Source organism: Gorilla gorilla, chromosome 10 (genome assembly GCF_029281585.2).
Source record: "Gorilla gorilla gorilla isolate KB3781 chromosome 10, NHGRI_mGorGor1-v2.1_pri, whole genome shotgun sequence".
Taxonomy (NCBI): domain Eukaryota; kingdom Metazoa; phylum Chordata; class Mammalia; order Primates; family Hominidae; genus Gorilla; species Gorilla gorilla.
Genome location: NC_073234.2, coordinates 120,454,137 through 120,469,192, shown reverse-complemented (window position 1 = coordinate 120,469,192; position 15,056 = coordinate 120,454,137). Strand labels below are relative to the sequence as shown.

At 39.6% G+C, this 15,056-nt stretch overlaps 1 protein-coding gene across 4 annotated transcripts in view; it reads left to right on the top strand.

The window, feature by feature from the left end:
- ALDH1L2 (aldehyde dehydrogenase 1 family member L2) overlaps nt 1–13,024 on the top strand; it is a 59,627-nt gene extending 46,603 nt beyond the window's left edge. For all 4 annotated transcript variants that reach the window (XM_031001056.3, XM_063694273.1, XM_055357874.2 and 1 more), the window contains 5 exons: nt 2,600–2,698; nt 5,076–5,241; nt 6,595–6,700; nt 10,279–10,478; nt 12,547–13,024. In XM_031001056.3, coding sequence (XP_030856916.2) covers nt 2,600–2,698; nt 5,076–5,241; nt 6,595–6,700; nt 10,279–10,478; nt 12,547–12,602 — 627 coding nt within the window. In that variant the 3' untranslated portion in view covers nt 12,603–13,024. The remainder of the gene's footprint in view (nt 1–2,599; nt 2,699–5,075; nt 5,242–6,594; nt 6,701–10,278; nt 10,479–12,546) is intronic.
- Nucleotides 13,025–15,056: the final 2,032 nt, after the last annotated feature.

The window sequence follows — 15,056 nt, the reverse complement described above, 5'->3', positions numbered from 1 at the left end:
GGCGTGGTGGTGAGCACCTGTAGTCCCATCTATTCGGGAGGCTGAGGCAGGAGAATCTCTTGAACCCAGGAGGCGGAGGTTGCAGTGAGCTGAGATCACGCCACTGCACTCCAGCCTGGGCGACAGAGTGAGACTCCGTCTCAAAAAAAAAAGAAAAAAATAGGTGCTTGCTTCTAAAACACATTTCACCTCCTTTTTTATCAGAGGTCTTAAATGAGATTTGGGTTTTGTCTAGTCATAAATTAAAACCATTGTTTTTATGCTTAGATTTGGGAATACTCAGAGCACTTAGTTTTTAAAAATAATGTCTTTATAATTCCCCTACTAAGGTGTTTTTAAAACAGGATATGAGTCATAGCAGGCATGTAAAAAAGTTCAAAAGATATTCTATTAGGGCTTCTAGCTTCTCCCTCCTTTCCCTACAACATCTCATCCCATCAACCTGAACAGTCCTACTTTTACCTGTTTTGCACATTGAGCTTCTGGTAAGCGTTTTAGACACAACAAAGGGTTTCATATTTAACAAGTAATTAGCAACATCAATTTCCTGGTTTTAACAATGTACTATGGTTTTATAAGATGTTATCATGGGGTAAGTTAGGTAAAGGGCACAAAGGAACTCTCACATTATTTTTGCAACAACTTGTGAGCCTTAAACTATTTCAAAGTATAAAGGCTTATTTTAAATAAAATGTAAAGGTTAAAAAAAATTGGCCTAGTTCTCATTCTTCACATCTGAGATATAGGCATAAAATGAGTCAATGCTCGGCATGGGTTGTGCTAAACTTTCTTGTAATTGTGGGGGAAACTTATGGTCTTCCCAGTTCTGCACAACTGTCCAGCCTATGCACTAAGCAGACTCCGTTCACCATTGCCCCTAAATGTAATTGTAATGAACACTCACAGCCAAACTTCATCATGTAAGCATCCCAAAGAGAATGGAGTGGTCTGGGAGTGAAGAAGAACCAAGTACCCCTGTGGCCAGGGCCTTTGAATGGACCATCTGGAGGTTTCAGTGACAGACAATGGCTGGGGGTACTCAAACTGACATCAGGGGTTGGGACTCCCCTGGATGTCTGGGTTAGGAATATATAACCTTAAAGAGTCTGTTTTAACCATTTAAGAACCCCAAACCCCAAACCCAAGAAAGTCAACATATTTTTGTAATGTTTAAAGATAAAATGTATGCACAGGAAAAGCATGGTATCTCAAAGCATTCATTATACTTTTTGTTTTCGAGATGGGATCTCACTATGTTGCCCAGGCAGGTCTTAAACTCCCGGGCTAAAGCGATCCTCCTGCCTTGGCCTCCTAAATGGGTGGAATAACAGGTGTGAGCTGCTGCACCCAGCCACATCCATTTTATAAATATATAAATATATATGTGTGTATACACACACACACACACACACACACACACATATATATATATAATACATATGTATCCCTTGAGCCTTGGGGTTCATGACCAGCCTGGGCAACATGGCAAGACCCTATCTCTACAAAGAAATAAAATTAGCCCAGGGTGGTGTTCACCTGTGGTCCCAGCTACCAGGGCGACTGAGATGGAGGATCACTTCAGCCCAGGAAGTTGAGGCTGCAGTGAGCCATGATCATGCCACTGCACTCCAGCCTGGGCAGCAGAGAGAAACACTGTCTTAAATAAATAAATAAATACAAATAAAAAATTTAAAAAATTGTGATTATACAATCTAATATAGAGATTTTTAAAAGCAAAACTTGGTATACAAGTTATTACATTTAAATGTATAGAATAATCTAGATTTTCTAGGCCAAGGCAGGAGGATTGCTTAAGCCCAGGTGTTGAGTCCAGCCTGGGCAACATAGTGAGACCCTGTCTCTACAATAAATAAAAATAGAAAAAATTAGCTGGGTAAGGTGGTGCACACCTGTAGTGCCAGCTACTTGGGAGGCTAGAGAGAGTGGGACTCTATCTCTAAAAAATAAATTTAAGAAGAGAATAATCTAGATTTTCTTTTATTTATTTATTTATGAGATGGAATCTAGCTCTGTCGCCCAGGCTGGAGTGCAGTGGTGTGATCTCAGCTCACTGCAACCTCCGCCTCCTGGGTTCAATCAATTCTCCTGCCTCAGCCCCCTGAGTAGCTGGGATTACAGGCACCTGCCACCATGCCCAGCTAATTTTTGTATTTTTAGTGGAGATGGGGTTTCACTGTGTTGGCCAGGCTGGTCTTGAACTCCTGACCTTGTGATCTGCCTGCCTCAGCCTCCCAAAGTTCTGGGATTACAAGCGTGAGCCACCACGCCTGGCCTAGATTTTCTTTTAACACAAAATTTGTTTCTAATGGTACATCTTTATTGTTACACACACATTTTTTTTTTTAAATGCTCATGGACCAAAAGGGGGAAAGGATAAACAAAATCTCTCAAATCATGCTAAATCAAAACAGAGTATCTCCAAGAAGCTCTCATCACTAACAAGGCCAAGAGGATTGTCTGTGACTTATCTATATTGCCTGCTGTCTTCCAAAAACAACTAATTCCCTCTGTGTACAACTTTATGAGAATCTTGACTTCTCAAATGATGTTAGCAATATTTTCTCTTCTCCCACTGAAGGGCATGGGAGCAGTATTTTTCAACAAAGGAGAGAACTGTATTGCTGCTGGGCGGTTGTTCGTGGAAGAATCCATCCACGACGAATTTGTGACAAGAGTGGTGAGGCATCTTCACATTTACTCTGAGTTGTTTAGAGATTTTGCTTTTACTTGAAAAATCCGACTTCTAGGATTGTTCATGAATTTTCAGGTGTGATAACAGTATTGTGGTTATGTTTTTAAAAAAATCAGTCCCTAGTTTTTTTATAGCTACATACTGGCATACTTACAGATTAAATTATATGAGGTCTGAAATTTGCTTCAAAATAACCCTGCAGGACAGGAAATGAGTAGGGGAATAAATTGGCCAGGAGTTGGTAGTTGTTGAAGCTGGGTGATGAGTACATGGGGTTTCACTGTATTATGTGTCTACTTTCACATGTGCTTATGATTTTTTATAGTAAAAAAGTTAGAGGTTTATATAAAAACCTGATAAAGTATATTGAAGAGCTATGATACCTTACTCTACATTTGTAATATATTAGATCCTTGACACTTGTGAGGGTTACACTCCTAGATTTTTATGAATCTCTAAATAAACTATGAGAGATACACCATGAATCCCCAATTGCGGTTGACATGATAGCATATAATTCCTTCCACTAAAATAACTAGCTAAATAAATAAACAGCCCCAGGACATTGATCATGACTCCATAAATATGGGACTAAAAGTCATCCATAGGAGTGTTGAGATGAATTATGTGGCTAAAATAAACTCTAACTTATACTATAATGTCATTATGAAGGTAGTATTAATCAAGAATTTGCTTATATTTGCAAAACCAGCATCCAGCTATATTTTCTATATTTTCCCCAGATCCAATTCTCTACACCCCAACCCACCAAAAAAAACCAAAGGTATTCTTTCTTCATGAGAATGAGTAACAAGGAAGTCATATAGACAGGCAGATGGAGGGCAGTCAGGTAGGCAGTGGCTGCCTCCTGAACATCACAGTGTAATTTAATTTTGTGTCTCACTGAAAGAGAGTCTGCAGTGCTATATATCATGGGCTTTCACAATCAGCTAAAAGTTGTTGAAATTTCAAACACTGAGACCAGAAATATCAAGGATTTGCTATATCAGTACATCAACAAGCATGTTTTACAAACATGCTGTTCATATTCATTCGTCAGCAGCATTTCTCAAGCATCTACTTAGTACCAAACACTGAATGCAGGGAATATAAATGTGAACAAGGCAGACATGGTCCCTGGCCACTCAGAACTTCTCATCCAGTGCAGAACCCTGGGGAACGCATTAAGAGATTATGGCCAAGCCTAAATTCAAAGTCATGGACCTGCTGGGTTATAACTCCCATTCTTCTTACCAGAATTGGACTTAACATTAGAAGATGCAGAAGTAGGTTAAGATAACTGAGGAGTGGAAGAGATAATTACAAAGACATGTCAGTGATGAACATCGTGCAGTAAAGATTATTTTTCATCAGAACATTCTAGTGAGTCATCTGGCATGGCTACACCAGGAGAATTTTACAAAGGCAGTTTGCCACATTTGAGGAGGAAAAAAAAAGATAACAATGTGACCATTTTAGAAATTCTCTTGCCATGAACAGTGTTAAGTATGTGATATTAATAAACATTTCAGAACATTAGTTTGCTCTTCTTAATGGATTAACATTTAGGATAATTTTCATATAGTGTATGTAGCTTATATTGTGCTAGTAGATAGTGGTTAAGGACTTGGGATTTCAAGTGGAAAAAAGTCTACAGTATTTAGTGGTTGGGTGCACTTACTTAACCCCTCTAGGCCTCAGTTTCTTCTTCTGAGAGGCTGAGGCGGGAGGATCACTTGAGCTTAGAAGTTCGAGGTTGCAGCCGGGCGTGGTGGCTCACGCCTGTAATCCCAGCACTTTGGGAGGCTGATGCGGGTGGATCGCCTGAGGTCAGGAGTTCGAGACCAACCTGACCAACATGGAGAAACCCCATCTCTACTAAAAATACAAAAATTAGCCGAGCGCGGTGGCAGACACCTGTAATCCCAGCTACTTGGGAGGCTAAGACATGAGAATAGCTGGACACAGTGGCAGGCACCTGTAATCCCAGCTACTCAGGAGGCTGAGACATGAGAACAGCTTGAACCCGAGAGGCAGAGGTTGCAGTGAGCCAAGATCACACCATTGTACTCCAGCCTGGGCAACAAAATAAGACTCCACCTCAAAAAAAAAAAAAAAAAAAAAGAAGTTCGAGGTTGCAGTGAGCCATGCCATGCCACTGTGATCCAGCATGGACGACAGAGTGACTAAGACCCTGTCTCCAAAAGGAAAAAAAAAAAAAACCAACCACCTACCTCCGGTGCTATTGTAAAGACTAAATGACAATACATCTATAAACACCTTAGTATAACACCTACCACATGGTAGAAACTCCATTATTATTAACAGTGAATTGTGTTTTTATGGACTGGGTAACATACAGGTAGAAGAAATTAAAAAGATGAAAATTGGTGATCCACTTGACAGATCCACTGATCATGGGCCCCAAAATCATAAGGCCCATCTGGAAAAGCTGCTGCAATACTGTGAAACTGGAGTGAAAGAGGGGGCCACTTTGGTGTACGGGGGAAGACAAGTCCAAAGGCCAGGTAAGATCACCTCTGTGGGGGTTTACTGGGTGCCCGCCTTCTTCAGTTGGAATGGACAGCGACAGTTTAAGACCAGCCTGGCCAACATGGTGAAACTCCATCTCTACCAAAAATTAGCCCAGTGTGGTGGCGCACACCTGCTACTGGGGAGGCTGAGGCACAAGAATCACTTTAACCTAGGAGGCAGGTTAAAGTGAGCGGAGGAGGCTGCAGTGAGCTGAGATCAAGCCACTGCACTCCAACCTGGGCAACAGAGTGAGACTCTGTCTCAAACAAAACAAAACAAAACAAAACAAAACAAAACAAAACAAAAAAGGGGAGACAACTGGATAATATGTGTCTCCTGATGGAATAAAACGTGTAATACACAGTATCACCTATGAAGTGTTCCTGCCAAAAAAGCTTAAGCTGAATCTAATCATACCTTTCAGCCAAGCTTTCTATTCATAAGAACTGCAGTAGGGAGGGAGGAAGGAACGGGAAGTTATTTTTTAGTGGGTATAGAGTTTCAGTTTTATAAGCTGAAAATAGTTAATGAAAATGGATGGTGGTGAAGGTTGCATATTATGAATCTCATAACACTGAGCTGTACACTTAAAGATGGTTATGATGGTAAATTTCAGTTATGTGTATTTTACCACAATAAAAGTCATTGGGAAAAAGAAGAAATACAAGAGATAGAGAAACAAATACCATCCAAAGGAAGCAATGATTAACCAGAAAGAAAGATAATGTATAAACAACTGACCCAGTCTCTTTAACATGACGATGGCATAAAAAATAAGGGGAGGACAAAATGGGGAAATGTTTTAGAGTAAAAGATCCTTAAGAAATCTAAACACCAAATACAATGTGTAGAAGAATCTGAATCCTAAATCAAACAAACCAACTGCGAAAAAGCTAATTTCTAGACATTAAGGAAATTAAAATATAAACTCTGAATAAAGAATACTTACTAATTTTGTTAAGCATGACACTGTATAGTGGTTATATAAGAAAATATCCTTTTTTTTACAGATGTGTACTGAAATACTGAGGTGTTAAAATTATGATATCTGGAATTTGCTTTAAAATATTTCAATAAGGAAAAGATAAATACAGCAAAATATGGATATTTATTTTACCATTCATTATACTGTTTTCTCTACTTTTACATAGGTTTGACATTTTCATAATAAAGACATTAAAAAATAAGAACCTGGGCATGCCAACACCAAATAGAGAAATGCAACTCTTCTTGGTTTTACTGGGCCAGAGGGAAAGAAAAAATTATAATGTAATTAAGTGAGAGGACTATTAATTGAAAATGACTTAACCTACAGTTGACATTTTTTCTTTGTTTTTTCCAAAAAGGCTTTTTCATGGAGCCGACCGTGTTCACAGATGTGGAAGACTACATGTACCTCGCCAAAGAGGAATCCTTTGGGCCTATTATGGTCATTTCTAAATTCCAAAATGGGTAGGTTCTTCAGACACAATGTAACTTAGGTTTTGACTAGATAAGTCATTTTTCCCCTTTGCCACTGTGCTATATACACAGCATACGATTAATGAACATGTAATTTTCTACCATAAGGATAATTAACTTAAATAATTAGAAGTTACGCTTTTGCTAACCATCGTAGATCATAGTATATTTTTGCTTTTCAGCTTCAATTAATGGCCAACATAATGGGCTTTTAGCTGATTAAATTTTAGTTTTTCTGCACTTGACATTTGAGATGTCTGTGGAACAAAGTAAATAACTGAGAAATAACAAAACTGGTTTTCACATTTACATTCCTAGGGTATGCATCTGTGAAATCTTATTTCCCCAGAGAAAGAGTGCTGTTATTATAGGGGATATTGCCCCCCAAAGCTTGATACTCAACTTTTCATGGAAATGTTCATAATCATCATATAATCAACTGTAAATGACATGCTGGTTTGTGATACTACATGAAACTTTGCAAAGAGTTCAGCTTATCGAAGAGGACCAAGTGCTAACTGAGCTCATAAAACAATACTTAATAGAATGGGGTCTCATGGTATACTGCACAAAATTCTTCAGAATGGCTTTAGATTTATTTCAACCAATGAGAACTTGAAAAAAAAATAAAGAATAGACTTTCTCGGTCTTTAATAGATACAGTATAAAAGACTTCGGGGGACTATAAGGTGTAGTGAGTAACCTTTGATATATCCATCAAAGGATGCATGCTATGCCATTTCTCATTATACATTCTCCCATGGTGTTGTTGTTAAACGTGCAGACATTAGAAGTCAGGTTTGAGGGAATCTACTGTAACATGGGTAAGTCACAGCCCCTGACCTTAAGGAGTTTATTATCTAACAGCGGAGACAGACAGAGATGACAGTTAGTCCACAGAGGGTCAGAGGCAGGATGGTGCAGTGGGTCAGAGGACCAACTCTGCCTCCTCTCCCCTCACTAACCCTCTGAGCTTGGGCCAGTTACTTAACCACTCTGCACCTCATGCCTGTAATCCCAACATTTTGCAAGGCCAAGGTCGGGGGACAGCTTGAGGCCAGGAGTTTGAGATCAGCCTGGGCAACAAAGGAAGAGCCTGTCTCTACAAAAAATTTTTTTAAAAATTAGCTGGGCATGGTGGCATGTGCCTGTAGTCCCAGCTACTTCGGAGGCTGAGGTGGGAGGATCACTTGAGCCCAAGGAGATGGAGGCTGCAGTGAGCTATGATAGTGCCACTGCACTGCAGCCTAGGCGACAGAGCAATGCCTGGCCTCTAAAAAAAAAAAAAAAATTTAAGCAGATGGCAGTAATGTTTTCCTGTTTCTAGCATAGACGGGAAAATTTTCAGAACATAAAATGAATCTTTTGCTTTACATTTAATGAAGTTTTATGTCTTCCTAAAAACATAGGGACATCGATAGAGCATTGCAGTGAGCAAATAATAGAGTATGGTTTGGTAACAATGTGTACCTCCTTAGGTCATTCTGAGTATTACTAAGTCAAGTATTTGCTGTTGCTGCTGCCATCAATATATGCTTGTCATTGCTGTAGACATAAACAATGTGCTATGGAGCTATGGTGATATCTTGATAGTCCTCAACGAGAAATGGCATAAAACCATCTTTCTCCCTCTAGTCCATTCTGTAAATATTTGGGTCCCTACCATGTGCAATGCATCAAGAAGTGTGAGAGTTTTAGCAGAGTCCAAGTTCACTCCAGGTTAGATTCCAGATTTCTTGTGCAAGTTTAAAATTTTGGATAGTCAAGATGCCTTTGAAAATCCCTTCATAAGGCACTACACTGAAACCTGTACTGTCTCAATAAATTCAGCACGAATTTTTCCTCCAGTTTTGGAACAGATCCTGTGTCTTTGCTGGAGCACCAGATGAAATACCTGGCTTGGCCAGGCGCAATGGCTCATGCCTGTAATCCCAGCACTTTGGAAGGCCAAGGCAGGCGGATCACTTGAGGTCAGGAGTTCAAGACCAGCCTGGCCAACATGGTGAAATACAAAATCTCTACTAAAAATACAAAAATTATCTGGGTGTGGTGGCATGTACCTGTAATCTCAGCTACTCAGGAGGCTGAGGCAGGAGAATTGCTTGAACCTGGGAGGCGAAGGTTGCAGTGAGCCGAGATCGCACCACTGCCCTCCAGCCTGGGCGACAGAGTGAGACTCCATCTCAAAAAGAAAAACAACAACAACCTGGCTTGTATTTGCTGGCCATGTGGTAGAAAATGTGTGCGTCTTTAAGCATTAGGATCACACTAGAAGAAGGTGACATACGCTATGACAGGCACATTAGAACTCGACTCAACTGAAAAAAGAGTAGGTTCATGTCTTCACCTACTTGGATGTGTATACAAACTAAGTCAAAAGGCAGGGAAATCACGGGACCTATTTTGTTGAATAAGCACATGTAATCCCATTCACTCGCATTTGACGATGCAACACCATAGCATAAAGAGGTATATGAGACATAAAGTTATCCCTGCCCTCGGGGAACTTTTATCTTCCAATTTATGGAGGGTGAACCATTACCTACAGGAAGAGTTAAGTCAGCACTATATAGTTGGTTCTACCAAAATATTAAGTTTGGAAAAATATGTGCTACCTGATGATAGCTGGCTTTTATTGAACATTTATTGTGTTCCAGGCATGATTTGTTCATTTCATCCTCATGACAACTAGACAGGTCCTTTTTTTATTATTTCCATGGTTCGCAATAATAAATGAAGGCGAGGGGAGATGGAGTCATTTACCCAAGGTCACCAGGCAGTCTGGCTGCAGAGCCCTCTCACAGAACCACCCGACTCTCCCACCTCGACAATGGCACTGGTGGGATCTGAAACGGCTTCAGTCACTGAAGGAAGCTTGAACCTTATGTGCAAAATTGGAAGAGATGGAAGGAAATAGGCAGGACACTCTGAAAATCCATCTAGAAGTGGGAGTCATAGGAGAGGGGAGGGAGTGGGAGATCATGAATGAGAACCATTGAAGAAGATTGAATATATGACTTTGGGTCAGATTTTGAAAGGTGTTGCATGATATATATGAAAAATGTAATACTAGTAATTTTTTTTGGGACTTTCTTTTGGTGTGAGCCTGATATTTTCATTTATAAAAATTTAATCAGGCTGGGCGCAGTGGCTCACACCTGTAATCCCAACACTTTGCAAGGGCAAGGTTGGGGGATAGTTTGAGGCCAGGAGTTTGAGATCAGCCTGGGCAACACAGGGAGATGCTGTCTCTACGAAAAAAATTTTTAAAAAATTAGCTGAGCATGGTGGCACATGCCTGTAGTCCCCGCTACTTGGGAGGCTGAGGTGGGAGGATCACTTGAGTCCAAGGAGATGGAGGCTGCAGTGAGCTATGATTGTGCCACTGCACTGCAGCCTAGGTGACAGAGCAATGCCTGGCCTCTAAACAACAACAACAACAACAAAAACATTTAAGCAGATGGCAGTAATGTTTTCCTGTTTCTAGCATAGATGGGAAAATTTTCAGAACATAAAATGAGTCTTTTGCTTTACATTTAATGAAGTTTTATGTCTTCCTAAAAATACAGGGACATCGATGGAGTGTTGCAGCGAGCAAATAGTACAGAGTATGGTTTGGCCTCAGGGGTTTTTACAAGAGACATAAACAAAGCTATGTATGTGAGTGAAAAACTGGAAGCAGGAACTGTTTTTATTAACACATACAACAAGACAGATGTGGCGGCCCCATTTGGCGGAGTTAAACAATCTGGCTTTGGAAAAGACTTAGGTACGGCTTTACTTTTCTGCTTCACCTTCCCTTTGTTGTCACATCACAGAAAAATCTGCTCTATGTTCCATGACTTGTGTGTGACTTTGAGAGGCATTTCCTACATGGCAGTTACATCTGGGTTTAGAAGGGCATTCGTTTTTTAAAATATTAAACATTTCTATTGAATATACCATACATACAGAAAAGTACACACATTGTGTGGAAAGATATTTCTTTTCAAAAAAGATTAATGTTTGAAAGGAAAAAGAAATTGCAACAATATACTTTAGCTGAAATATGTTTGGTGTTTAATCTGACATTCAGCATGAACTTGGGTTAGCTGTCACGAGATTAAATGGAACCAAGAGAGGCAAATGGGTGGAGAGCAATAACCAGCAAGCTCCAAGAATAAATCCTGTCCTGGAGCTTCTTGGCAGGCTTTCAGAGTCAACACTGAAAAAACCCTGCAATTGGCAGGGTTTTTAGGAGTCTGAGCAATGAGACTTAAGAGTTTGTAAAAAGCCCAAAATGTAATTCACTGTGAGCAGTGACACTAACACCTTTCAAGCAATAGCTTACTTTCAGTGCGAAACACATGCCAGGCCCCATTCTACTTAGCCTGTATAAGCAAAGGCAATTCTCACACGAGCTCAGAGGAATAGGTACTATTATTATCTTATTATACAGAAGAGGACAATGGGGCTCAGAGAGGCTGGGTGAGTTGCCTCAAGTCACAGAGCCAGGCACTGGCAAGAGAGAATTCAAAGGCAGGCAGTCTGGCTGTGGAGCGCATCTCTTATTCCCCTCAGTCTGGTATGTTGTTTCAAAAACTGAAATGTTTGTGATTTACTGAAATTACAGTCTGCAAAAATAAGTTGAGTTCATTTGGAGGTTTTTTTTTTTGGTTTTTTTTTTTTACATTTTCTCTTTACTAATGACTTTGGCAATGTATTTGCAGCAGTAAAAGTAGCTCTCATTTTAAATTCCATTGGGTGAAGGTAAGGGCTTCCCCCCGCAACTTTTCCATGTCTTTAATCTGGTTTTCATGCCTGAATCCAAATCACGGTAGGAGACTTTCTTAGGGAACTTATTATTAGAAAGTGAGGCATCCCTGTTTCACCCATCTTTTGAGAGAGTGTATTTGACCAGCTTCAGGTCTGTTTTACTATAAAATACTACAGTTTTTCTAATAGTTTCTTCCTCCCCCAATTTTAAAACCCCTTAGCCCAGTGGTTGTCAACCTTAGCTGCACAGTGGATTCAAATCACCTGGGAGCTTCAAAAAATACAGATGCTGATCTAATTTATCTGGGGTGTGATCTGGGGTCAGGAGTCTTAAAAGCTCCCTGAGTGATTCTAACATGGGGACAAAGTTGACAGCCCTTGTTTTAGCTCAACTTCCAGAATCACACACTCATTAGTTTTCCCATGGTATTCAGTGCCCTTTAACCTCTGTAGAGATTGATGACAGTACTGGCTCAAAATAGAAACAGTCAAAGAAAGGCAGACCTATTTATTTTTGCCTAGACAGGTTCCCCTGTGTTTCTAACAAACAATATAAACTGAATTTTCCTTATCTTTAAAATAAGATTAAACCAAATTATTTCAAACTTTCCTGTGCTCAGTTCTGCTTTAATTAATATAATCCAGAGGACAGTACCCTGGTTACTTCTGTTTAGCTTAAATGGACAAAAAGGCAGAGTCTGTCATCAAGTAGGGAAATAAAAGAGAAGGGTTTTGGTTTGAAGCTGACCAGGCAACACTCTCTGCTCCTTAGAAGGCCTGGTAGCTGGTCTGGGCTGTTACTATTCAAAGTGTGGTCCATGAACCACTAGCATCAGCATCATCAGGGAATGGTTAGCAACACATAACCTCTGGGCCCACACCAGACTTAATCAGATCAGGATCTGCAACTTAACAGAGTCTTCAGATGGTTAGTATGAACTTCAAAGTGTGAGAAGCACTGGCTTAGGCCACATTCCATTTACTTAGTGACCTGGACACCTATGTATACCTATGTCTGAAGGTCTGAGGACACCACATGTCTGCCTTTGAATGTGGTCTGTCAACTGCTTTTCTCTTCCTAGGTGAGGAAGCTCTAAACGAATATCTCAAAACCAAGACGGTGACACTGGAATATTAGAGCAACACCATCATCAGGAAAGCCTTGACAGACAGCCCTTTTCAACTCTGGACACACTTAAGAAGATTGGGTGTGTTGAGGCAGGAGGTGTCAGCCACAAACCAAAAAATACACAGATGGACCATTAAGAGGGCCAGGCCATGTTAAAGCATTTACACATGTGCCTGAGTATTTTCTAATACACCTTCCAGTGATTTGGAGTTGTTGCATTTTGACTATGTTGTATATCATACGTATTTCTAAAATACCAAGCTGTTTTTCCCCTACCTAGACAAATCTATTCATGGTTTCCATCTTGAAGATGTCAGTACCATGCAGTTATAATACACAAGGTGCATTTATTGGAAACTTTGTATAATATGTACAGGTTTTTAACCTCTGAACTATACATAGGGGGTTATTAAAAAGATTTTCTATAAAAAGATTTTCTATAAGTCTTCTTCTAAGGAACAGTATAACCTGTAAGGAATGTGAAGGTAGTTCTTTTTTAGTATTTGGAAATAAGATACATCTTTGTGCCTTTGATATTCCATTTTTTAACCCACTGTGATGGGTGATCAACCTAGAAACATTATCTTGAGTACCTACTATGTACCAGGTACTATATTACGTTCTGAGGAGTATACAGAATTTAATGATATGATGGCTGGCCCCCACATAGTTTAAATTTTAGTAAATAGCTTTTGAAGCAAATTTTACATATGATATAGTAGAAAGCTGATCCTGGTCGTATCATACCATCTTCCTATCTATGTAACTTTGGGAAACTCTCACAACTCCTCTGAGCCTCTGCTTCCCTATGTGTAAAACAGGGATAGTAAATGCCTTCCTCATGACCCTTAACAGGAGAATTCATTGCAATAATGTAAGTAAAGCACCTCACATTAATGCTTTGCTCATGGTAAGTACTCAAATTTAACTCTGATTTCCTCCGTCACCATTCTTAAAAGATATTGAGATAGTTTAATTAACTAGATGAATTCATTTCCCACAACCCTTTTCAATCATCAATTCCTAGATATTTTTCTCATCCATTGTTCTGACACAATGCCTGATACAGCAGCACTGAAAAATGCCACACAATGAAAAATGGCAATAGTACAAGGAAAAGGGGTGCTTTTCTTTGGGCAGCTCGCTCGTCCTTCATGGGACGTCTTACTTTCCATTTTTCCACCTATTGGTTCTGCTGTTCACTGGCTGTGTGATCTTGGGCAATATAGTAATCTAATATCTCAGAGCCTAGGTTGAGTATCTATAAAATGAAAATCAAATCTCTATCTCAGTAGGTGTTGCAAGGATTCAGTGAGATAATATACATAATGCACTTAACAAGGCGTTTGGACCATAGCATTGAAGAAATGGAAACTATTAACAGCCCATTTCCCATTGGCAGACAGATGTAGTCAGGTGAGTAAATTTTCACCATCTATGTGTGACTAGAAGGCAGCAAATTTCTGAATCACATGAGTCTCCAAAAGATAGCCAGAAAGTTAAATTCTATTAATCCTCCTTTAAAAATAAAATTTCAGTAAACATTCCTTTTTCTTTGGCTTTGAAGAAGCCTTAGGGAATATTTGTCATTTTGGAGACTTGGCAGAATAACATGAGGGGATTGTAGGGAATCAATAAAAACTAAACAACAAAATCAGAGTCAGAGAACATTTTCAGAAGGAAGAATAGCAGGTTTGATCCCAGCATGATAAACAGAGCGAATTTGGCCTGGAAGCACTTTTGATCATACTATAGCTCATTTACCATCCCAGAGTTTGGCACAGCTGAAATTTTAAGTTGGAATGAATATTCACTGGGCCCAAAATGACAGTTCATATTTGAATAAAAGTGACAAAAGCATTTTTATAAGTAATCACTTTTAAGTGAAATGTTTTAACTGATTTCATGTGATTTAGAATATGAGTTAATCAAATTATTTTAATGATAGATGGAATGGCAGACAAAAACATGCCTGTCCTTCTAGACTGATTTTACTTTACCCTCTAATATTCATCTCAGTAGCAGTGTTTTAAATATTCTCTGGGCTGCAAAACTCTTTGGGAATCTGATAAAAGCTATGAACACTCCCTGTGTCCCGCTTCTACCCCCAAATTCATGTGCACACACACGATTCTGCAAATATCTTCAAGGGGTTCACAGACCTCCCAAAGGCCATGCTTGGGCCCCAGATTAAGAACTCCTTTCTCCATAGCAAGTTTTAAACATTTCTTACCAGCTTACATTTTTAGATCTGGCTGATCAGAATCAAAGGCTCTGTGTAATACATAAAGTTACCAAGTGAACTGGAATTGGAACATCACCATCCCCAGCCTGCTAGGTGATTTACTTAACACATAGAGTAATAAAATCATTGCTGTTGCTTTAGATCACGGGTTATTTTGCTAATAATGCTAAGGATGAAGCTGTGATCTTATTATCACCTGAATCAGGAGGTGTGGACAC